Below are 26,592 nucleotides of genomic sequence, written 5' to 3'. Positions count from 1 at the left end.
GAAAATTGTGAACAAAAATAAAAGATGAAACTTTTTTTTTCCATTTTACAACCCAAAAAACTCATTCTAGTCAAGATAATGTCGTACAACAACTTAAAATTTCTAAATATTAATACAGTTGACAGGGCAATGAATAAGCAAGGTGCACATGGCTGTAAAAATAAAAACTCTAGTAGAGAAATGCTGCACTCCAGGTAATCACATTCAGAATAGTAACACATTACCACAGGGCACTTCTATCCAGACTTAGTTATCTGGAAACAAAATACAAGTTTTATTTTCCCTGAGTTAAATGTCACTGAGGAAGAGTGCTTGGAAAAATATGCTGCTGTGTGTATTTGGATCACGATGATACTATAATGGCCAGTTTCTCAAGTCTGTGACCAAATAATTGCTGACGACTTGTAACAGAAAGCTTCGGGTACCATTGCAGTCTACACTTATTGTATCAATGGACACCTCCAACCCAACAAAAGGTTTAAACTAGACCATCACTTAACTGTTTGAGGTAGTTTTTACTCCTGCATCAATAGCTGTTTCCACAAAAACACAATTTAAACTGTTTAAAATTTTGAAAGTTCACCAAATTACTCATTAAGGATACAAATTTATAAAAAATTACAATGTAATATACATCAAAAGTGAATAAAGTATAAAGTAAAGTACAATTACTGAAGTGCTATGGTTTTCAAAAACACGGATAATGAAAATACGTCATGCTCCATCATTTCTCTTCCAAAAATGTCATATAAACCTTGACTGCATTGCGACCTTCAAACGTGCTGTGCTTGGTGCAAATAAATTCCAAACAGAAGAGCTCATTAAAAAAAATGAATATTTGGACAATTAATGCTTTTGTTGTAAAGTACATTGAGATCTAGTAGTAACCTAAGAGGAATGTTGAACTGTAGATTTAAACGGTTCTTACAAGACAGAACAAAATAAGAGTAAGAATGTTTTCTACAAAAAAGTATTAGTGCAACCTCTGATATCTACAACATTGTTCACACAGCTTCAGGTTTTGGCTACAAAGCAGCAAATACAAGTGTTATTGCTACATACATTCAACCTGAATCAGTAGGCTGAATATTAAGGCACTAATGTGATGCTGAGTGAGATAAGAAAGTTTTCTTCTTAAAATTCTCAATTTATGACAGGATGTGCCAAGTCTTGGTAGGAACTGATGCATTGTTTTATTTCAGTCATCCATTGTTACGGTATAATCCTGCATCAACTTGAGTTTCCTATATGCAAAAATTGAAAAAATTAACTTCCAAAATATCTCCTTACAAACTTTCCTATGCCATTTAAGCATTTCAAGCCTAACAATGGGAATTTTTAATTCTTCAAATGGGGTTGACATTAACATGGTTAAATCAGATGGGAAATAAGGATTTTTAAAAAATAAACTGCACCATGATTTCACCATACTCAGCAACTCAGTATGAATAACTGTTTGTTTCATTTGACTAGAAAAACAAAAAGGTGTGACAAAATGCAAAGAATTGGATTTTCTCTGACAACTAATTACTTCCTTAAAGTGTTTTCAAATGCTTGATTTGTTAACTCCCTCAGTGATATTGTTTAATGAACCTGACAATTGGAGTTCTTTTGTTATACGCTCTCAACTAGTTTCCAATTAAAGTACAGTCAGGGGGTATGTTTGTCACTATGATAAGCATTAGCCATTGAATACATTCAGTTTTAAGCTGATCTGAGCATAGGAGGGTCTGTTTTGAACACCATGTGCCTATGTGAGGTGATTCACTTTGGAAGGAGTAACAGGAATAGAGTGTACCGGGCTAATGTGCATAGATCACTGAAAGTTGCCACCCAGGTTGATAGCATTGTTAAGGCGGCGTACGGTGTGTTAGGTTTTATTGGTAGAGGGATTGAGTTTCGGAGCCATGAGGTCATGTTGCAGCTGTACAAAACTCTGGTGCGGCCGCACGTGGAGTATTGCGTACAGTTCTAGTCACCACATTATAGGAAGGATGTGGAAGCATTGGAAAGGGTGCAGAGGAGATTTACCAGGATGTTGCCTAGTATGGAGGGAAGGTCTTATGAGGAAAGGCTGAGGGACTTGAGGCTGTTTTCGTTAGAGAGAAGGTGGTTAAGAGGTGACTTAATAGAGACATACAAGATGATCAGAGGATTAGATAGGGTGGACAGTGGGAGCCTTTTTCCTCGGATGGTGATGGCTAGCACGAGGGGACATAGCTTTAAATTGAGGGGTGATAGATATAGGACAGATGTCAGAGGTAGGTTCTTTACTCAGAGTAGTAAGGGCGTGGAATGCCCTGCCTGCAAAAGTAGTAGATTCGCCAACTTTAAGGGCATTTAAATGGTCATTGGATAAACATATGGATGATAATGGAATAGTTTAGGTTAGATGGGCTTCAGATTGGTTTCACAGGTCGGTGCAACATCGAGGGCCGAAGGGCCTGTACTGCGCTGTAATGTTCTATGTTCTATTTATAAAGTCAAGAATCTTGTATGTGTTTTCAAAGAGTCTTCACAAATTGTTCTGCCTGCTGCCTTCAAGAACTCATGTACACGGACCCCAACTCTGTTTTTTTAACCACTCAATATACTTAATGGTAATTTCTGGACAACAGAAGGAGGAAAAGCTCATAGGAACAAATGTTGATAAGGTCCCTGGACCTGACGGCCTGCTTCCTAGGGTTTTAAAATAAGTGGCTACATCTTTTGCAATCTTCCAGAAATCCCTAGAATCTGGAAAGTTCCGATGGATTGGTAAACTCAAAATGTAACACCACTATCACAGAAAGGAGGGACAGAAAACATGGAACTATAGGCCAGTTAGTCTAACATTTACCACTGGTAAAACAGTGGGATCCAGTGGAACAGAGAAGAACATAACCATATTGACTCTGCCCAACTGTATGAAAAGGAAATCACATTTGACAAATTTCTTTTCGGGATGTACAAGCAAGGTAAATAAAGGAAAACCAGTATGTAATGTCTCTGGACTTCCAAAACGCATTTGATAAGGTGTCACTTTAAAGCTTACTACTCAAGGTAAGAACCCGTGGTATTGGGGGATAATATGAGCTTGAATAGAGAATTGGCTAATGTACAGGAAATATTCAGGTACACTGGACTCCCTCCTGGTTCAGCCTTTATTCATTGCAGTTTAGAAGAATGAGGGATGACCTTATTGAAATACAATATCTTGAGGGGACTTGTGCATGTCCGGAAGATTATTGCTCATGTGACATAGTTTGAGATTAAGAGATCTCACTTTTAGAAACTGAAACAAGAAGTTCTCTCCAAGGGCAAGTTCTCTCTGTTGGTTTGTGAACCTGAAAATTTCACAAGCTACAAGCAGTGGTGTGAGACAGGGATTAGTCCTGGAACTTTAACTATATACAATCTATATTAGTAACTTGAATAAAGCAACCAAGAATATTGTAGCCAAAGTTTGCTGATAATGTAAAGATAGGTAGGAAAACAGGCTGAGGAACAGTCACAATGTTAGTTGTTCCTTAAATACATCTGCATTACTCGCATCAACTACTCCCTATGATGATGGGTTCACAGTGATGGGTGCAAGATGGCTATGATAAATTGGAAATGTCACTTAAAGGGAGGACAGTGACTAGGCAATGGCAAACATTTAAAAACAGCGCGTTGTGGAACTGCAACAATTGTTCATTCCTGTCTGGCACATAAATAGAAGGGAAAGGTGGCCCAACCATAGCTAACCATGGCCTCATCTTGTTATCTAGCTTGCCTTTAGTAACATTATTCTAGCTAATTTTACCATGGTAGCAAACCTGAAGTATCACCATGCTTTGAAGCAACTAGATCGACTGCATATGCACAGGATTAGATACAAAGAAGGGACATACAAATAGGCTAAAAACAGCAGACTTGGGGACGGGGAGCAGTTCATACTTCAAAGGGGTGCAGAAGGATTGATTAAGATGGGGAAAATACAGTAAAGAGCAAGCTTCTGGGGAACAATGATTGTAAAAGCTTCTATAAGTATGTGAAGTGAAAAAAGTAGTCAGGATGAATGCAGGTCCATTACAGTCAGAGGCAGAAGAATATAATGGTGAAACAAAGAGTTGGCAGACCAATTAAATACACATTTGAGTTATGTCTTCACAAAGCAAGGTATCACGGTGGCTCAGTGGTTAGCACTGCTGCCTCATAGCAACAGGGTCTTGGGTTCAATTCCACCCTCGGGCAACTGTCTGTGTCAAGTTTGCACATTCACCCCGTTTCTGTGTTTCCTGAGAGCATTCCAGTGTCCTCCCACAGTCCAAAGATATGTGGGTTAGGTGGATCGGCTATGATAAATTGTCCATTTCGTCCAGAGATATGCAAGTTAGGTGAATTAGCCATGGGAAATGCAGGGTTGCAGGGATAGGGTTAAGGGAGGTGGGTCTGAGTGGTACGCTCTTCAGAGAGCTGGTGTGGATTCGATGGGCTGAATGCCTACTTCCGCACTGTAGTGATTTCTGTGATTCTAGTACATAGAACATTTCCAAAAATGTTGGGGAAGTAGGAGTCTAGCAAGAGGGAGGAATGAAAGGAAATCAGTCAGGGAAGTGTTGGAGAAATTGAGTCCCCAGGGCCCAATAATCTATATCTGAGAAAACCTAAGTGGCCCTCGAAATAGTGGATGAATGGTTGATCATCCTTCGAGATGCGACAAACTTTCGAATAGCTCCTATGGATTAGCAGCTAACACCACTATTATTAAAAGAAAATTTAAAAAACTATCCTAGAATTCTAGAGCAATTAGCCTGACATCGGTAGTAGAGTAGTGTTAGAGGCCATTATAAAATGAGCAGGGTACTTGGAAAACAGTGACAGGATCAAAACGAACATTAATGTATAAAAGGGAAATCAAATCTACTGCAAATTTTTAAGCGTGTAGAGTTGACAAGGGGGAGCTAGTGAATGTGGTTTACTTGAACTTTCAGAAGGCTTTGATAAGGTCCCACACAAGAGATTAACAAGTAAAGCATATGGGATTGAGGATAATGTGCTGGCATAGATGGAGAATTAGTTGGCAGACAGGTAATAAGGAATAAGAATAAGTAGGTTTTTTTCAGAGTTGCAACTAGTGACTAGACAGTACTGCAGAGATCAGTACTTGGCCTCCAGCTATTCACAATGTATATGAATGATTTAGATGAGAGAACTAAATGTAATACTGCCACGTTTGTAGGTGACGCAAAACTAAGTGAAAGGGTGAACTGCGAGGAGGATGCAGAGATGCTTCAATGAGATTAGGACAAATTGGGTGAGTGAGTAAGTGCACTGGAGATGAAGTACGTGGTAACAAAAAACAGGGAGGCAGATTATCTAAATAGCTATAAACAGAGAGGGGAACGTGCAACAAGACCTGGGTGTCCTTGTATATCAATTGCTGTAAGCAAGCATGCAGATGCAGCAGGCAGAGAAGGCACATGGTACATTGGGCTTTGTACCAAGAGAAGCAGGAATGACTTGTTATAAAATTTCACAGGCCTTGGTTAGACCACAATTGGAGTGCAGTTTTGGTCTCCTTATCCGAGCAAGGATGCTCTAGCTATAAGATGGACTTATTTTTGAGATGGCAAGACTGATGTATGAAGGAGGACTGGGTTGGTTGGATTGTTGGCAAAAAAAAAACTCCCTTAATTTTGAAGTGTCAATATCATCAAATATGCATTTCATGGCACCTTTTCCATGAAAGAGTTGATTCAAAAGCTTTTCTTTTACATTAAAAAGAGGATTTTAACGGTTGAAGCCTCATGAGCTGCAAATTACACTTTGTGACCTTGTCTCAGAATAACTTTCTGTATACAGAAACCATATCAATTAACCAAGGATAAGCATTTAAAATTTAACCAATTGAGACACCAATGGGACAGCTACACAAATGTGTTATCATGCTATAGAGGAATACTGACTAAAATTCTAGTGTGCCCCATTGGTTTTCCAACAAGTTTGTTATTGTCTCATTTCTCTTAAAAAGCTTTCAAGCTTTGGGATGTTCATCTTAGGAATAGAAAACACAAACAAGAAAAGGCCATTTTGCACTACAAGGCCACAATTCAATATCATTTGTGACTGAACTTTATATCTGTTAATAACCTTTGAAAGGTTTTTGTAGGCAATTTCAGTTATAAAATTAATTAAGCAATAATTGTCATTCATGGAGAGTACAAACTTATCACTCTGCGTAAAGAAATACTTCCTAATCTCACTCCTGCAAGGCCTCTCTAACTTTTAGAACATGACTCTTCAGTCTAGATTCTCTAATTGGAAGAGATAGTTCCTTCCAATCTATCCTACTAGTAGCTTGTAATAGCTGGAGAAACTTGATCAAATCACCCCATAACCGTTAATAGAATAAACTCTTAGTTTGTTGAATCTCACTTTGTAGTGTGACCCTTGGAGTCCGGGTATTATTCCATTAAAATTCAATGCTAACTCCCATATCAATATATTTTAAGTTGTGGTACCCAGATGAGTTGCAATCTCCAGGTCCAATCTAATAAGTGTTGACATGTGGTAGGGGCAGGTTACATTTAATACAGTCAGATACAGTGTAAAGCCTCCTTTATTCTGCTCAAAAAGAAGTGTGTGCAATATCCACATTGGGCCAGGGTGGTTTTTTTCTCTTGTTTCCCATGACAGCCATCACATAGTATGCCAATTTTGGCACTATGCCCACAAATAACTGCCTTAAGACTGCCCATATCTATTGAATCAGAAGTCAGAAGACTTCCATCTCATTCTGAACAGGATTTTAACCCAGAAGTTAAGTCATGTCTAACCCACTTCAGCCCAGGCTAGACAGAAAATTAGTTAACTTCAGCCATCTAGTCTGACAGAAAATTTCAGACATGTGAAAGAATGTTTGCTGAGATTATTTAATATAAATAGGTATGGCTTCATTGGCCTTAACTGGTCATACAGAAAAATGCACGCGCACAGAATAATGGCAAAGTGCCAGTGGATAAAACATTACCACATCTTTAGGTGCAGAAGTTTTTTTTTTTTTAAAACTAGCTTTTCATTTCACTTCACTGAATTAAGGTCATAACTTCAGACTTCAATAAATAAAAAGGTAGAGGCAGAATGGCTGAGGTTTCAATTGTTCTGCAATGATGAATTATTGAAAAATGGATTAATCTTACCTATTTGAAACTGTAATTGATTATACGGTAGTCTTTGTTCAACAGATGACCGTCTCAGCCTCTTCACTGTTGCTGCAGTTGTGCTCACATCTTGGCATCTTTTCCTTTTCCCTGCATTACTCTTCACTATTTCTGCATTTTCCTTTTGTGATTTATTTTCTTTGACTGGGTTACTGTAGCTACTCAGTGAAGGAAAGTGATCGTTGTCAACTTGGCAGGGCATTGACCACTTGCTGGGAAAGTGCTGAACTTTTTTAGATGGCAAACTGCTTAATCCAGTCTCATTACTTGTCCTTTCTTTGTGCTTTCTCTTCCCTTTCAGTTCACATAAAGTAGGACCTGTAGAGTTTAAACTTTGTGTTTCAAATGCATTAACTTCACCGCAAGAATCATTATGTTCTTCAGTGTACCTCTGAAGGTTACTTGTGCCTTTAGTATCAGATAATCTATTTTTGGACTGCTGCCAGACATTGTAATTTCTAAAATGGCTCTGTTCCAGAGAGTTTATCTTTCTTAGAAATACCCTACACTCTTTAAAATTGCCCAGTTTCCAGTTTGCATTTTGGAAAGTGGTTTTGTGTTGCCCCTCCAGAACGGACTCTTGTTCGGAATCTTCTGCTATGGATTCAAGTTTTTCAGTTCTTTTGCACTTGGGGTAGTTTGTTGAATTTAAGTTCTGTACGGTGGCACAGTCAGATAAACCAACATCTATGCTATTTACAGGTTTAAGTTTATCTTTGCTTTCATTTTCCTTTCCACTGGACATTAATACTGGCTCTCCCTCAGGTGGAAAGCTATTAATTTCAAGCTCAGTGTTCTTACTGTTTTTGCTGACTGCTGTTTTCATGGTGTTTGGTTTCAGATTTTGGTACTGTGGATTTCCGCTTACACATTTCCAAACAGATTTCCATTGTTCATACTGAACTCTACGATGCTGTGACAATTCTTTGTGGCTTGAATGTTGTGGTTTACAGCAAAGTCGTAAAAGCTTCCTTCTGTCTTTATAGACTTTTAAATTGGACATTCTGCTTGAAGGAGGGAAGTGCGTTCTTGGTTTTACAGGAGATTCTAGTGCAAATTTTTTAAGGTGCTTTTTTAAATGCTCTGCTTGAGGATTTGGACAAGTATCAACTTGACTTCCTGCTGTTAAAACTCCATTAGCATTCAGAACTTCAATAGGATCACGTGCATTCTCTTTTCTTACAATAGATAATGAATGAGTTTCTGTTGTTTGCATGAACCATGCACAAATTTTATCCATATTACAATTTTCCTGAAACAACATTTGGATAGGAGAAACTTGAACATGCTTATCGTCACCCACAATCACCACGGATTTAGTTACTCTATCTAAGTGACCTGGGTATTTTCTTTTGTCAGAAGTACTCAATTCTGCAGGATCAACAGGCAGCCAGCCACGGTTTACCTGTTCAAATTGCTTGTCAAGTTCTTCCTGCAAAGTTTGTTTTGAAATGGAGGTGTGCCACCATTTCAGTGAAGTGCTCGATACAAAAATTGGATCTGCTGATAGTTCCGAACTACAGCCAAATTCAGCTACTTCATTTGTGGTTTCCTCTTTCTTATTCCCTGATGGAAGATTTGAGGTGATGTTTTCAGATAACATAGTAATATCCAAATTTCTGTTTTTAGCAAGTTCATTCCCTGGTTTGTTTAAAAGCACTTTCCGAGATTTGTGTACCAAAGCATTACTTTGAGAAAATGAACTGGAGCTTGCGAAAGAATGCAGGAAGTGTAGAGATGGTTTTTTGAGTCTAACAGAATGTCTCAAGGGTAGGACAGATTTTGCTTTCTTGTCACCAAGACTATCCTTTGAACTTATTTCACAATCATTTTGTATTATTGCAGATGATTCACCATCTTTGTTTGATGCATCTACAGACAATTTATTTGAAGGTGAATACTCTTGGACTAATGGAGGTAATACACTATTAATACTGACTTTTCTTTCCTGAGGTGATACTGCATCAACAGTTACTGATATACCTGAAATTTTAACTTTTGCAGGGCGCCCAGGCTTTCGCTGTCCACTGTTAGAAGTTTTAACAGCAGTCGGCTTACTATTTGGACAAATAGCATTGCCACTGGTATGAAGCAAAACAGTTTTATCTTTAATGGGTCTCACTAAATCAAATCGATTTTCACCTTGGGTCAAAGATGCAGAACTAGGAGGCTTACCAAAAAATTCCTTTGCAGACCCCTGCACCATTTCTTCTATTTGTTTCTCACAAGTTTGCTTTAAATCACTCTTAGTAGCATTAACTACAATTTTATCATTCTTGGACACAAACCTTCTGAACCGTCTTGATCTTCCATAGACAACGGTAATTCTAATATTGCGGCTATCGTCTGTGGAAGATAAACGTAATGTACTGACTTTTCCACTATCTGGAGCTTCAGCTGTACATTCGACAGGTTCGGACAGTTCTACTTTAGGTTTAGGTGGTCTGCCCTTTGGCCTTTTAATCTGTTTTTCCACAGGTGGGCCTAGTTTTTTGGGACGACCAGGCTTGCGTTTTAGAATAGACTCGTCCATTTCTTTTGGAGTTGCTGCCAATTCTATTATTTGATCAGTAATTTCAACTGCAGCTTTTCTTGTAAAACTGTTGGAACGAAATGCAGAACTATTATAACTACAGGTATCCATTTCAATACTACAATTTACTTCCTCACAGGCAGGTGAGCTTTCTGAACAACTCTGCAAACATTCTGCTGCATGACCGCTTTCACCTACTGAATTTGGGAAATATTCCACTGTATCACCACTTTTAGGACATCGGTTTGGGAAATATTCTGGCATATTACTACTTTCAGCAGCGAATGAATTACTTTCCTCTGGTGTTTTAAGGAGAACATCAAGATCAAGGTCTGAAATACAGCTGGTTGTGTCAACCTTAGAAGAGTTTACAGATGTCAGTGTATATTTAATTCCTTTTTCACTGCTTATCTTAGACAGAAACATTAGTTTTATGGGGCTGCTGTAGCTACTTGGACAATTCTGACCCGTTTTATTTGTAGAATCAGTATTCTCAAAAACTGAGCATTCACAAGTTGCATGTTGTAGACTATCAGGCTTGCCATGAAATTCCTCTGCAGAGTCTTTTTGCTGCAATGGAGAAATTACACTCAGGTAGTCACTGCCTAAAAGTGAATTAGACTCAAGTATATTTGCGGCTCCAGATTCAGGTGAACCGGACAGTAAATTGTTTACTGCATTCTCCAAAATTCCATGCTTGTCCACAAATTTTGAGTAATCCTTAGTGCAAAAATTAATACAAATATCAGATTGTGCAGGGCCATTACATTCCATGGAACAAACTGCTTCCACTGGGTCAGTGTTCAACACTGTAGTTGTCTTCTGCATTTTATTATTACATTGATCCACAAGTTCATTTGGTACCACCTCAGGTATATTAGGCTCATTTCCAAGATTTTCATTGCTTATGCTATTTTTGCCCTTCAGAAGTTCAGTCTGACTAGAAGTGGATACTTCTAAGCTTTCAGTCACTTCATATACAATTATATTGTCCTGTCCATTGAGTAGCTCTTGCTTCATGGGGCTGTCAGTGTTAGACATTTTACTAGCACTACTCTCACAGCCCAGGTCAGGTTTTTTTGTCTTAATAGGTTTACGCTGGGGATTTTCTGAAAAACAAGCAGCATAAAACATTTTTCTAGGCTCAGTAATGTATATAGAAAACCTTTCTGGAGGCAGAATATTTCGTTTGGCCCTGCCAATATTCGACCTACAATCTATCTTCTCAGAATTTTGCAAGACCACAGGCACATCTTTATAACCAGGATCAACTACTGAGTTGTCAGTGCTATCCCTGGGAGTCTCGACATCCATGTCAGTTACCTCAAGAATGTTTAACAGATCCAAGTCTGAACTCTCTGGTGAATTTATGCATTCTGTCACGTCTCCCGATTCACCAAATACATGCTCTTCAGATAAGCTCTTAAATTCAGTTTTGCATGGATCATGGAAACCACCACAATATTTATTTATGTTGTTTGCACTTTGCAAATCTTCACTGATGGGCGAATATTCTCTGGCTAGTGAGCATGCATCTCTAATGCCGCTCCTTGCTAGCCGCTTTCCAAATTTTTCAGATGCCGATTTCTTACTTGAAAAAAGCTGGTCAAGATTTGCAAGGTCTCTCTTTATTTGCACTGTTTGACGTCGAGATAATGGAGAATCTGGAGAGTTATGCAGAGCAATTAACGTTTCTTGACGTTTCCGAAAACGTGTTTGAATTATTCGGTTTTCCTCATGCTGCCTAAGTAACTCCATTAGGCTATAATCGCTGACCTTTGCTTTGTGTAGCAAAGTGGCTGCAATTTCTCTCAACTTAAAACTACCATTACTGCCTTGGTAAGAATCATTGTTGAAGAGATCAGCCAAAATTTGGCCATCATCTGTTGTTTCTATTGTTTTCAACTTTTCATTTATTCGTTCCATTACCTCCTGAAACGAAGCAGAATTTTCACCTTTTTCCAGATCATTCTCAGAATCTGATGATCTACTAATTTCACCAACTGCCACAAACTCATCTATTCCTTCCTCGAATTTTTCTGCAAATTTTGACTTGTGTGTTTGGCCTGAGACTACTGAGTCACAATCCTTTTCCTCTTCTGGTGAGAGAGAGGGAGGGTGAGTAATAATAAGCTCAATACTATCAGCATTCAAAGCTGAAGCAGTTTTGCTCATTTCATCAATTTCAAACTCATCAGTTCTTACTGGTGATAGAGGTGGAGGGGATGGACTTCGTGGTTTACTATAATCTGTGACATTACCTGGGAGGGCTGAAGATTCTGGTGTTTCTATGCTGCAAGTCTCTTCATCTGGAGGTTCACTGCAAGCTTGAATGGTACTTTCTTCAGCATAAGTGCATCCAGACAAATGTTTATAAGACCCAGTACAAATCTGGTAGATATTGCTTCTGTTACACTGTTTGCAAACTCCATTACTTATTATGGTGAGACAGCCATGAGTTCCTTTTTTGCATGATAAACAACGTAGGTTTCTTAAGCAGCAAGAAACCCATGGAAAAGGAACTTGCTGTACAGTTTGCAAGGTGCAATTTTCACACCATTTGAATCTGTTACAGTTACATAATCCCTCACATATTTTATTTTCATTGAAATCAGGTGAGGAATTTTTAAATTGTGTAATTCTTTGATCTCTGTATTGCACATTGGAAACGTCTTTCTCTTGGATTAGACACTTAAGCATTGTAGTCAGAAGTTTCCGATGATTAGGGCATAAAGTAGATAAAATTTCATTTAATGCTTCATGATTTATGCAGCCAGTTTTCTCAGTAGAGTTGGACACCACTCCTGCATCAGTTTCCTTCTTAAAACTGCAAAAGTAAATAAAACATATCATTACAATATTCCTTCTAGCAAGGTTACAGTTAATAATGATGGCAAAATTGTTTAAATACAATCACTAAAAATATTACACCGAAACCTCAAACATTCAAAATCAGCTCCTGGAAGAAGAGATGCTCACTTGTAAAATGAGCGCTTACATTTGACACAATACTGTGCCAAAATCTTTACATATACACACGCAGATCCTGCAAAAAAGACAAATATCACAACTACAGCATTTTTCTCAGATATTAGTTATTTGTATACGAAGGGGACATGATTGCCAGCTACATGAAGTTGTCATGCATAATTAGATTTAAAGAACAAGATCAAACTGGACAAATTCAGGGAACAAGAGCATTCGTTGAGTTTTTGACATCTAGAAAAATATGTTAATAAATTATTGAGTAAAAGTTTCTCAACACGATGCTTGACATGCATTAAACATGACTTTAGGACATGAAATTAAGTCAAAGTTTTAGATCATTCTAAACAAACTTACAACATTACATCAATTTCCATGGTTATAATAATTTGCTGGATCTTGCTTCCATTTTTGTGCATCTTGGCACAAAGGTGCAATCCATGCAAATTATTAACCCAGTTATTCTGCAGCATGGTAAAAATTAAAAAAGATGAAATTTGAAAAATGTCTGAGAAATACCATCATAGAGTAAACCAGTACTCAATTTTCATTCAAATTAGATCACATTCTTTCTTGAAACAAAACAACTTTAAATAACATTTAGCCTTTATAAAACAGATATTTGATAGCAATGAAGAACATAGGTGACTGCCATCCTTGCTGAAAATTTTCTTGGGCTGCTAATCTGTTAGAATTGATTGAATTGTACCCACTATTGTAAACACAGTTTTATATCTCAGAACAACCAACAATATGCATATACGACCCGATTGGTGACCAGTTTGTGATGTCAGCCAATTCAACGCACTATTGACCGATGCAGTTACCACTAGGCAATAGAAAATTTCTTTTCAAGTAACTGATTATCTTCTAAAGAGTTCAGCATAAAAATTCGTATGAGAACTATAGCATTAAATCACATTGAACTAAGCATATGCTGGAAAATATAGATTCTTTTAAAAAAATTCCAAGTTAACAAATATTTCCTGCTTCAATGCGGCAGAAACAGTGATCCAGATAAACTTATAGCTTTGATCCCCAGTTCACCTTTACCAGCCTCTGAACAATTTAGGTAGCCTTCTGACCCAGCCATTAAAGTGACATGTGTATTCTCAATCCTATTTCTTCACATTTAACTTGCAGTCCTAATTTAGATCCAAGCTATGAGGACATGAACAACAGCAGTTCAAGGTGGCAGCTCACCACCACATTCTCAGGGGCAACTAGAGATGGCAGTGCCCATGTCCCATGAGTGAATAAAAGAAGGATCCAACTATAAAACTCATTCATTATAAATAAAGCTGATGAACTTTCAATTTGCAGCCTTGCAGTTTCAGGGAAGGAGGAGATCAATAGAAGTATCTCTGCCTTTTAAAATATTAAATAATACAAGACTAAGCTATGTACTTTGCCATTCTAATGCATGACCCAATTCCATTATATCACATCTTTAATACTTTACACAAAAATACTGACATTAAATCATTCATCGATACACTGTTGCTTAATCTACCTGCATGCAAATGGAAAAATGTGCACTGCACTGAGATAAACCTATTAGTGTCAGTTCATTGGCAATAAATCAGAACTATTGCCAGATAAAAAAATTATTGTAAGACACCAATAAACCATGCCAAGAACCAGGATAAAAGTTATGGGAAAAAATGGTCTAGAGAGAGTGACACCTTTTGGCAAGTTGCACTAAGATCATACTTTATTCTGAGATTGTAATACATGATTGGAAACCCCAAAGAAGGTCTAAATCAGAAATACACCAGTTTCTCATTATTCTGAAAAACTAGTTGTGCGGACATTTATTCACTCGATCCAAGCAACTTTCAGAATTATTTTAGTACAGTAGTGGAAAATTGGAAGATACATTATTTGGCTCAGTAAAATTATTGCTGTTTTATAATGTTTTTAATGTAATTGAATAATACAGAAAATTCTGAAATGCAGAAATTACTTCCTCCCAAGAATTTTCTGTTGCAAAGGTTACAATACAATTGGCATCTTGTCTTTTAATTGAAATTTCAATCTTATCCATCCATCTTGTATTTTTTCCATTTGGTTTTGAAGATTCCAATTGCAGTAAGTGGGCTATATTCAAATTACTTTTTGTCTGAGAAGCATATTTTTAACAATGTAAAATGCTAGTTTAATTCTTGCTGTGACTAAGCATTCAAAAGATAGTTATCAATACTACTTGGAATTTTCAAATTGCTAAAACATTAATGGAACAATATAAAAGCCACCCTTGTCACTGAAACATACCTATTTCACAGATTTACAAAACTCATTATGCAAATACTTTCCATTATACTATTCAATATGAAATATATCTCCAAAGTCAGGATTACAATTGGTGTTGCTGTTCCTATGAATCTGCTGCCCTTGTCCTTCTAGATGGTAGTGGTCATGGGTTTGTAGTGCATCTTGAGGACGGGGCATTTTGCTATTACTATGCATCGGTGGTGGAAGGAGTGAATAGCATCACATCCACAAACAATCAAGCCGGCTGGTTTGTTCTGAATGATGCCAAAGTTAGTGTGTTGTTGGAACTGTCTTTGTCCAAGCAAGGGGGAGCGATATATTGCATGCCTGACTGGTGCCTTAAAAATAGTAACATGATATGGGAAGTCAGATGAGTTACTCGCTGCAGGATTCTTTGACTTGTTTGTGTAGCCACAGTACTTATAATGTATTGTCCAATTCAATTTCTCATCAATGGCAACCCCCAAAATGTTAACAGTGGAGGTACGGTGTCAGTGATGTCATCGAATGTCATGGGATGATAAGGATTTTTTTTGGAGATGATCACTGCCTGGTAATTTTGCGATGCCCGTCGTTTGTCAACCCAAACCCGGATACTGTCCAGGTCTTATTACGTTTGGATGTGGTCTGCTGCAGCTTTTAAAGTTGTGAATGTGCAATATTTAGCAATCAACATCTCCACTTCTGATTTTATGGAGAGAAGGTCATTGAAACATTGAGACGGAGCTTCAACAACCACAACCAGCCAAATATGGCCTCGATGCTAAGGCCTGTCACACACACACACACACCTCAAGTCCAGCTCTTTTGTCCATGTTTGATTCAAGGCTGTAATGAGGTCAGGAACCCAAACTAGCCATCAGTGATCAAGTACTGCTTGATAGCACTGGTAATGATATTCTCCATCACTTTACTGATGCTTGAGGACTATTTCCAGAATGTTGTCCCAGGGCCTATACTTTGCACCATACAATGGCCTGATATCACATGGAGTAAATCGAATTGGCTGAAGACTGACATCTGTGATACACAGGACCTCTGGAGGAGGCCACTTCTGACTGAAGATCGATACAAATACTTTGCCCTTGTCTTTTGCACTGATATACCGAGATCACAGTCTGTTGTTCAATTGTCTACTACTATTCACAACTGGACGTAGCAGGATTGATCTGTTGGTTGTGAAACTGCTCAACTATGTCCATCACTTACTGTTTTTGCTTTTTGGCATGATGTAGCCCTGTTTTGCAGCTTTACAATAATGATGTCTCATTTTTAGTTATGCCTGCCTGCACTCTTCACTGACCTAAGGTTAATCCCCCAGATTGATGGTAATGGCAGAGTAGGGATATGCTAGGCCACAAGGTTGCAGATCATACAATTTTGGCCACTAATGCCCCACATGCTTCATGGATATTCAATCTCGAGTTGCTAGATGTGTTCACAGTTTATCTCCTTTAGCAGGGCGAGATGTGGCACACAACACACTAAAGGGTATTCTCAATGCAAACAGAGAACTTCCACTCCACAAGAACAGTACAGTGGCAACTCTCACTGATACTGTCACAGGCAGGTGCTCTTGCAGATTAGTGAGGAAGATGACAAGTATGCTTTGTTTGTTCCCCCTCAACCTGTTACAGATCCAGCCTAGTAACTCTGCTCTTTAAGGTGCTAACTCAGTTCATAGTGGTGTGGCTCAGCGACTCATGATGGATATTGAAGTCCTCCACCTAGAGTACATTCTGTGCCATGCGATCCTCAGTGCTTCCTTCAAATGATACTCAATATGGAAGAGAACGGATTATTAGTCAAGGCAGGGGAGTACATGGTAAACAGTAAGTTTCCTTGCCCGTGCTCGGCATTAGACATCCTTCCCGACTTTGCTGCCACCTCTACTGGGTCTGTCATTCCAATGGGACAGAACAGAATACATTCAGAAATGGTGATGTTATCTGGAACATTACGTATACAGTATGATTCCAGTATGATTACATCAGGCTGTTGCTTGACTAGTCTGAGACAGTACTCAATTTTGTCACTAGCCCTTAGATGTTACGAAGGAAGAATTTGCAGGCTTGATAAGGCTGTTTGTCAGTGTTGCTCTGGTGCCTTACTCAATGCCAGGTGGTCTGGCTAGTTTCATTCCTTTTACAGGGTTCAAACTAAAATGGAATGGGACCACTGTCCTTGCAAGAAGGTTCACTAACGCGCTTGTGGAGGGATTAAAGTAAAGTGGTATAAAATGAAGATGGTTTAAGAATCACTGCAAGGTATACAAAGGCAGTAATACAACACATACATGTAAGTGCAGAAAATGTAATGAATAAAGGTTGATAAATTATGAAAAGTAGCCACCAGTGGCAACAACAGAACTGGGATTTAAATATGGTGAGGAGTGGACTCAATATAGAAGTACATATAGTGCTCAGTAAAAGATAATGAAGGAAAACAAAAAGGTGTGAGGTGGCACTACTGATTAAGGAACATGAAGTGCTGGAAAGAGGGAACATCCTAGGGAGCATGAATAGAATCCATTTGCATAAAGGTGAAAAATAAAAATGTTACCTATTCATCTTATAGCAAGAGAAAGAGAGGAATAATTCTACGTGGCAAGTACAGATGTGTCATAAGTATAGTTTGGTGTTTTTGTGGCATTTAGTTACCAAATATAATTTAGGTAACTTCTGAACAAGGACAAAAAGGTAAGGGAAGCAAAACAAGAAACAGGAACACGCATAGACCACAGGGCCAGTCGAGTCTGTGCCAGCATTTTATATAATTTTGGGTTTCAACTCCATTTTCCTGCCCATAACCCATACCCTTTGATTCCATGAGGCACCAAAAGTGTCTATCCCAGCCTTAAACTTTAAGGATTTGCAACACTAAATTAAGAAATGATCTATCCATTATCCTGAGACCACGCCTCACATTTTAGATGTCCTGATGAGCAGAAAGAGTTTCTCAGCACAGATGTTATAGAGCTCCTTCAGAATCGTGCATGTTTCAATGTGAAAGCCACTCATTCTTCTGAACTTGAGGGAAGTGAACAAATTTACTCAACCTTGCATCATTAGACAGCTCCCTCGTCAAGGACTAATTTATTGATTAGTGAAGTCAGGTCTCTTGGATTATAAAGGATTTTGAAACTGTGAAATAGTAAGAAGAGAGTGTATATGTTTCATGTTAGGGGAATTGTGTTATTTTCAAGGTCAAGTACAACACGTTGAGGGGATTTTTGTGGAATCGGCAGTTAGGGAAAGACTCTTCCCAATAGCTCATGGCACAAGGACTGAGAGACACAAATTTAAAGTTTGGGCAAAAGATGCAGACAGGCAAAAGAAAGATAGTAGGAACTGCAGATGGTGGAGAATCTGAGATAACAAGGTGTAGAACTGGATGAACACAGCAGGCCAAGCAGCAGAGGTATCCTTAGAAGAGGCTTCGCAGTGGGGTTAAAATTGTTTCAAAGATAGTAGGAACTGCAGATGCTGAATCAAAGATAGTAGGAACTGCAGATGCTGGAGAAGGGTCTAGGCGCGAAACGTCAGCCTTGCTGCTCTTCTGATACTGCTTGGCCTGGTGTGTTCATCCAGCTCTACACCTTGTTATCTCAGGCAAAAGGAAGAACTCTTTACATAATGAATGGAAATAACCTGAAACTTGCTGACCAACAGGGCAGTGAAAGTTGAGACAACAATTTCAAAAGGCAACCAAATGAGTACTTAAAGGAAATAAACTTGCAGAACTACAGTTCTAGAATGGAAGAATGCAACAGAATTGCAAATTCCATGAAGAATCAGCACAGATGGGCCCAAGACCTCCTTGTGACGCAATGACTATGATTTGTTAACATCTGGAGGTAAATTAAAAGTAGTGCTTTCAACAAGGGTGGCTTAGCATATTGCAAGTGTACTTTTTCACACCATTCTTGTTCCACAGACAGCCTGTGAAGATGCATCAGAAGCAAATTATTGAATCTGAAAAGAAGCAAGGCTAGTTCAGGTTGTTAGACCATACCTCCCACTAAAAATAAAAAACACACACAACTTCCACTATTCATGCATTCTTGATTTTATTTCGTTTGTACTGATTTGTTACCACTACTCTACAATGCAAGTCACATTTGAAGTGGCAGGCCTCTTCATTTGGTAACTGTGGGCTTGAACTGCTTCCTACATATGAACTCTCAGGTGAAGGTCCCAGAGAAAATGCTAGAATTCATTACTAAAGGAAGAAATGGCAAGATATTTAGAAAAGCTTAACGCAATCACAGAGACAATATGGGTTTTGAGAAAGGAAATCATGTTTTGACCAATTTGCTAGAGTTCTTTGAGAATATAACAAGCAGAGTTGATCAAGGGAAACTGAAATTGTAGTGTATTTGGATCGCTAGAAGGCATTCAATTAAGTGCCACATAAAAAGCTTACTGCAGAAGACAGCAGCTCACAGTATTGGATTATCATGGATTAAAGGAGTGTTTAACACATTGAAAACAGAATTGGAATTAAACAATTTTTTTCAGGTTGGAAAGCTGTAACTAGTCGAATACCTCAAGGGTCTGACCACGATTATTTACTAACTGTATGAATGAATTGGAGGAGGAGGGACAGTGTAAAATATCCAAATTTGCTGACAATACAAAAATAAGTGGGAGAACATGTGATGAGAACATCAGGAATCTGCAAGGGGATATAGATAAATTGAGGCAGTGTGCATTAACTTAACAGTTTAATGTAGGAATGTGACAGGTCATGCACCTTGGTGGGAAAATCAAAAGGCAGACTACTATTTAAATGGTAAGCGTCTCTTCAAAAGTGCAGCACAGAGGGATTTGTGTGTTTTATGCATGAAACACTTAAGTTAGCATTCAGGTTCAGCAAGTAATTAAAGTAAATGGAATTTTGGCCTTCATTACTCAGGGGCTGTATTTTAATAACAGTCAAACCGGTTACAATGCAGGGTGTTGGTGAGGCCACACCAGGCGTATTCTGTACAGTTTTGGTCCCTGTATTTTTTTTTAAAATACAAAGACTAGAATTGGAGGTCATTCAAAAGAGATTCACTAAGCTGATTCCTGAGATGAAGGAGTCGACTTTTCAAGAGCAACTAAACGGGCCAGGTCTTTATTCATTATAGCTCAGAAGAATATGGGATGACCTTAGTGAAACATACAAGATTCTGAAGGTGCTCGACAGAATAGCTGTTGAGAAGATGCTTCCACTAGTGGGGGAGTTTTGAACTAGAGGACATAGTATTAAATGAATGTTCCCTTATTTAGTTACCGAGATGCAAAGGAATTTCTTCTCCCAGAGGATAACGAATGTCTAGAATTCTCTACTACAGGAGAGTTGCGAAGGATACATCATAGTATTGATGCAAGACAGATTTTTGAAACATAACTGAATGATAGCTGAGCTAAGCTGGTATGAAAGACTACTTGAGGCCTGGGGCAGATCAGTTATGATAGTGTTGAATGGCAGCACAGACTTGAGGAGCTGAATGGTCTACTCCTGCATCCATTTGTTATTGCCTTAAGCCTGCTCATGACTGATTGGATCGTTCCACAGCCGTGTCCATTGCTAATGGCCTTTCAACCACATGCATATCAAAAATCTACCTACCTCTCCAACTTTTTAAAAAAAAATTTAAAGCTCCTGATTTAAGCCACTTGAGGAAGAGTTCCAAAGACATGATGCTCAAAAAAAAAAAAAACTTACTGGGTCTTAAATGGCCAACCACTTATTTTTAAAAATGCTGAATCCTAGTTCTTCAATCTCCCCCAGGAAGAAATAGCATTTCCACATCCTCTTGTATGTCTTGATTAATCTTTTACTCTTTGAAACAACAGCAGATACATGTCTAGTCTGTCTAACCGTTTCTCAGAAACAATCCACACATTCCAGGTATTAGTCTAGTAAACCTCGTTTGACGTACTTCGAACACACGTACAGCTTTCCTTAAATAAAGAGGCCAATATTATATATACAATACCTCAGACTGGTCTCACCAATGCCTTGCATAAATGATACAGCAACTCCTGATGCTCCTATTCAATTCCCCTCAAGAAACAGTAACACAATTAGCTTTCCTAATTATTCGCTGTACCCGAATGCTAACCTTGATTCATCTAATTGCATTTCCAAGTTCTGCAAACTCACTAGTTAGATTTTGTTTTAAATTCAGCCTGCCAAAATAGACAATTTCACTATTATATTTACCACATCTTTGCCCACTCAAAAAATACCTATATATAACCTTTTGTAGCCTTTATGTCCTCTTCACAACTTCTTACCCATTTGCGCGTTAAAACGATATCCTCAGTTCCCTAAACCAAGTCATTTAGACGAAATTATAAAAAGTTGAGGCTCCAGCACAGATCTCTGTGGAACATTATATATTTTGCCACCCAGAAAGTGACTTATGCTTACTGCTTCCTGGTAACTAGCCAATCCTTTATCCATGCCAAATACATTACCCTCTTACAGCAGGAGTTTTAGTTCTCCAAAATAATCTTTGCTGGGGCACCTTATCGTAAGGTTCAGGAAATCTAAATGCAATACATCTATCTGTTCCCATTTATCCACAGCACATTAGTTCTTCGAAGAGGAGTCATCGCTATTTTCCATTAAGCATTCCCCCGACTCACTTTCTATAGGACCAACAGAGTTTAAAAACTATAGAAACTCCTGCTATCTGTTCTTAATATTTCTAGCTAGCCTGTATTATATCTTTCCCCTCTAATAAGATTTTGGCTATTCTTTGCAAAAAATATTCTGTCTAATCTTCAGACCAGTCACCCATCTTTGTGCAATTAAGTTTTTTTTCTTCAACACTGTCACTATCTAACTTTTTCAAAAAAAGTTATGGATGGTGGGTCTTTCCCTCGGAATTTGTCTCTTATTGGAAATTCATCTATTCTATTTATTTAGAAATTTCCCTTTAAATGTCTACTACTGCATCTCTATTGACCTATTCCTTAAATCTAATTTGTCATTTACTTCAGCCCTATCAGCTTTCATGCCTACATTTTAAACTAAAATGAGACCTTGAACAGTTTCTTCTCTCCCTCAAACTGATTGCATTGCATAATTATGCAATGATTGATACTACCTAACATACATTCACTATAAGACATTAATCAATCCCATCACTGCATGGTACCAGGTCCAGGGTAGCTTGTCCCTTTGGTTGGTCCCAGATGGTATTGTTTTAAGAAGCTATCCCATAACCATTCAAAACTATTACAGAAGCAGTTAGATTGCTTTTCCCCATTTGATTTTCCAGTCTATATATGTGTATAAACATTCTCCAAAGTTATCACTGTACCTTTTTGACAGGGTCCCGTTATTTCTTCCCTCATACTCTATCCTATTATTGCAGTCAGGGAACTATAAGTCACTCATACAAGTGACTTCTCGCCTTTATCATCTCCTAAGGTAGAAATCAGAGGTTATAGATCTGGAAATACAGTATCCATACTGATGTCCGGTTACACCAAACTGGCCTGCCTGTCTCATTAGAAAACAAACTTAAATTGGGTGTAAATCAATAGAAGCAATTGAGGCCAAGGAGACACACTTATTTCATAAATTTGAAGACTAAAGAAAAAAGTGTGTTATCTCATTAAGCTATTACACATTTAAAAACCTATAATCAAGGGAGCTTTAATTTTTAATAATATGCCATAAAAATGTATTCAGAGCTCTCAACTGAATGCAATGCTTAGAAACAGCTCAATGTGGTACAAAAAAATGTCAGAATAAAAGGCTTTGTTCCATGCTGCGGCTAAAGTTCTAGTCACAGAATTGAGACACACCAAAGGGAATATAATCATTTTTAGGAGTTGGGAATAAAACTAGTTTTGTGGACAGATATTCAATTAAATGAATATATAAAAAATTGAGAATTAGGCAAGTTCAGTTAGATGCATTTTACACAAATACACAGGGTTTTCCCATCTATTACTTTTAAGGCATGCAGGATATTTGCATGCAGACTGCAGATATATTTTACCAAAAACGTGAAGTAAATACTAGGTCAACGTATTTACCAATAATTGATTTTCAGTCATATCAGCTTTAATCTTTGACTGCAAAGCATTCTATTGAGATTCATCCATTCTAGATTTATGTAGGACTTTCAAGCTAATCACCAATTCTATTTCATGTTATCCACCACATAGTACTGTAGGCAAGTTCCCAGCAAGTTGCTTGTGCAACATCAACTCAATAATCCATACTGTCCATCCTCCAATAACAAAAAAATCCTTTTGGGTATTATGCACGAAATCCTCAAGCAAAACTAATAAAAAACAAATTTCTGCCCCCTAATCTTACCCTGTCCAGAAATGTGCGCTAATGGCTCTTTTTTCAGCATGTGTTAATCATGTCTACATCAATAAATCCTAAACTCAAAATGGTGAATAATTCTTGAAAAACCTTGGCTGGACTTCTTTCACTTTGATCAGGCAGCTTCCTTCCCTGCATCCCATTATCATTTCAATTTGCCTGGACCTCTTCCCCTGAATTCTCAGCTTCCAAAATTTTCAACTGAAAATCATTTCTGTAATATTAGCTAATTTGACTTCTTTCCCAATATCCTATGGATTTATAGCTCACTTAATCCCAATATCAATTTGCCAAAGGTTACATCATTTGCAGCTAAGAGACCTCCCAACTGTACAATTACTTCAAATTCTATCTCCCACAATCATGACTCCAAACACTAAACCCGACATCTCTGCAACAAACCCATCTCTTCCAGAAATTTCCTCCCTGGTCTTACATATCCCATTCTACACAGCAACCACCTAAGATACTTAAACAGCTGACCAATTTCTCTTCTGCAACTACTTTATTTTTCACTTTACATCTATACATCAGATACCATTTGCTCAACAATCTCCAGCTCTTTCAAATGATTTTCATTTAACCTTCCATGTTTAAATTTACACCCATTTTAGATACCTACTTCTCTTTACCCCAATTAGCAAACTACTTGTCTGGTGCACTAGTCTACCTACATGCGTTCCTCTTTCCCTGTCAACCATGCCAAAAGTATTTTCCAACCCCTTTCATTTTTGAAGAGTCATCAATTTGCACTTGAAATGTCAACTGTTTCTCTACACAAATGCAGCAAGCTGAGATTCCCCAGCTGTGCGCGCTTGTTTCAGACTTCCAGTTCCTGCAGTATTTTGCTTTTAATTTGTGAAAATTGTTCCATCTGGAGAAACTTATCAACCACACACTAAAACCAGATAAAAGGTGTTCTGTGAAATGCATTTACAATTCTAGTCAGGCTCCCAACCCTTACAAATTCAACTCAGGCCTTCACTCTCACTTCTTTACGTTACTGGTCAGTGTTGGTGCACTTTATGATCTTAACAGCTTAAAAGCCTTTATATAGAACATAGACCAGTACAGCACAGTACAGGCCCTTCGGCCCATGATGTTGTGCCGACCTATTAGCCTACTCTAAGATCAAACCAACCTGCATACCCTTCATTTTACTATCATCCATGTCCCTCATGTATCTGACTCTACCACCACCACTGGTGGTACATTCCACTCTCTGTCTAAAGAACCTTCAAGATCACCCCTATACCTTCCTCCAATCACCTTAAAATTATCCACCCTCATGATAGCCAATTCCACCCTGGGAAAAAGACTTTGGCTATCCACTCAATGCCCATCATCTTATACACCTCTATCAAGTCACCTCTCATCCTTCTTCGCTCCAATGAGAAAAGCTAGAGCTCCCTCAACCTTTCCTCATAAGACCTGCCCTCCAGTTCAGGCAGCATCCTGGTAAATCTCCTTTGCATCCTCTCTAAAGCTTCCATATCCTTCCTATGTGGAGGCGACCAGAATTGAACACAATTATATCCCTTTTTCATGTCACCTTTGAGCTCATCTTTCATCCTACCAGACTCTACTGATGAGATCATTTTCGGTAAGCTATGTGGATCTTTCACCCCCTAAAGACCACTCCCTTCTCTTCTCCACTTATTGTGGGTCATTCATATTTGGATAATAATTTTCAATCTTCTACCACCCTTACTAGCAGTGTCCTGCCTCTGATACTTTTCCCATGTAGCATTAACTGCCATTCACCACATTCAACAATGTCATGTTTGACAGCAAGTCCTTCTTTTACATGAACCACTGCAGCATCTCCAACCCAGTAAACTCCTTTTACTGCTCATCTGCAGTCAGGAAACCAATTGCAGATTTGGTGACTGTTTAGTCCACAGATGGAATTTGGATCGCTGCCTCAATTCCTCATTCTACTCCCTCCATGTCTTTAGCTTATTATATTGTCTGATTAAATTGAGGTTTCAGCAAGTTTTATATTCTTTTCTCTTGCTGCTCTTCCTGCAGACATCAACTTTAAAAACAAATCAGTACTTAGTTATTTCCCAGTTGTTTTTGGTCTAATGCCTTTTTAATATCTCGCTGAAATGACCTTTGCAAATCACCAGTTGTCATCCCTTTCCAGTTTGTAAGCACCAAATTCTGTTTGAATCAGTATCTTCCACACCCCCAACCCCACCATTATTATTCTTTATTCTGTATTCACAGCATTTAAATTTTTCATGCATATTTATATCAAGAACTCAATTCTGCAAACTAGCACAACACAATTTTATTAGCACAAAAATTATAAGAAAGGAACTGAGAAAATATTACACAATGTTGCATTATCTCTAGCATGTATAAAGTACACAATGATTCTACGTGATTAGAACAACATTGTAGAGTGAATTAAACCTTGTGTATGCATGCAAAAAAAATTCTCCTGTCCAAATCAATATAAAATTGCATCCAAAAGCAAATCTATCTTTAAATCTTACCGCATAGTGGCTGCCTCCTAATCAGGGATGCATCTTCTCAGCAATTCCCTTGCCACCACGCTGCTGAAAGCAATGAAACAGTGCAGGATTTGGGGAAAGGGAAGGGAACGTCAAGGAAAGAGTAAGAAAGAGAACGGGGAGAAGAGAAGAATGTCAGGAACAGAGGTGAATGCCAAAAGTTGTTTGTTTTACTAAATCTCATGCTAAATGACGGTCTCTTGATCAGCAGCTTGAGTCTCTATACTGTTAGTTACTCACTTAAATACTTCAGAAACCTATTACTATGCATTGTTCTGGAGAAATCCAGAGTTTACAGTTGAAATTATGCAATTTGGTTACATTTAGACAAAAAAAACTAAACAAGTCCTCAAAAATAACTGATCAAAAAAATCAGCACAAGTTAAAGATATCAGATCTGATTTAAATACATTTATAAAATCAATGTATGGAATGATATCAGAATGACAGATCAGGAACAACATAGCTTTGTTGGCCCTTTGAAAAATACTCAAAGGATAGAAATTACGATACTAAGGGGAAAGTATAGACTCATTGGATAGTTCTAAGTTTTTTCAAGATCAGTGAATCTGTTTATCATCTTTTCAGCTGTAAGAGAACGTAAATTTTAAAGTAACCACAAATTTTATTTTATTGTCATGCTGCTTCTCATTCTATGGCTAATTATTTTAAAGTGGAGTCCTCTGGTTGCCAACTTTCAGCCATAAGATCAGTTTCTCCTCATTTGTTGTCAAAAATCTTTCAT

The 26,592-nt window shown here is 38.0% G+C and overlaps 1 protein-coding gene across 7 annotated transcripts in view; it reads right to left on the bottom strand.

Annotated features, from left to right (window-relative positions):
• Positions 1-6: 6 nt before the first annotated feature.
• The window catches only part of lcorl (ligand dependent nuclear receptor corepressor-like), a 112,121-nt gene continuing 85,535 nt past the window's right edge, over positions 7-26,592 (bottom strand). For 3 of the 7 annotated variants that reach the window (XM_048596657.1, XM_048596652.1, XM_048596663.1), the window contains exons 7-8: positions 7,167-12,547; positions 7-1,244 (exon numbers count right to left, since the gene is read on the bottom strand). In XM_048596657.1, coding sequence (XP_048452614.1) covers positions 1,231-1,244; positions 7,167-12,547 — 5,395 coding nt within the window. In that variant the 3' untranslated portion in view covers positions 7-1,230. Of the gene's footprint in view, positions 1,245-7,166; positions 12,548-25,829; positions 25,893-26,592 lie in introns of those variants that run through there. The other 4 variants (XM_048596673.1, XM_048596680.1, XM_048596694.1 and 1 more) reach the window with 4 other exon arrangements.

The sequence above is a fragment of the Rhincodon typus genome, chromosome 1 (genome assembly GCF_021869965.1).
Source record: "Rhincodon typus isolate 14 chromosome 1, sRhiTyp1.1, whole genome shotgun sequence".
Lineage (NCBI taxonomy): Eukaryota > Metazoa > Chordata > Chondrichthyes > Orectolobiformes > Rhincodontidae > Rhincodon > Rhincodon typus.
This window is presented reverse-complemented; position numbering and strand designations above follow the sequence as displayed.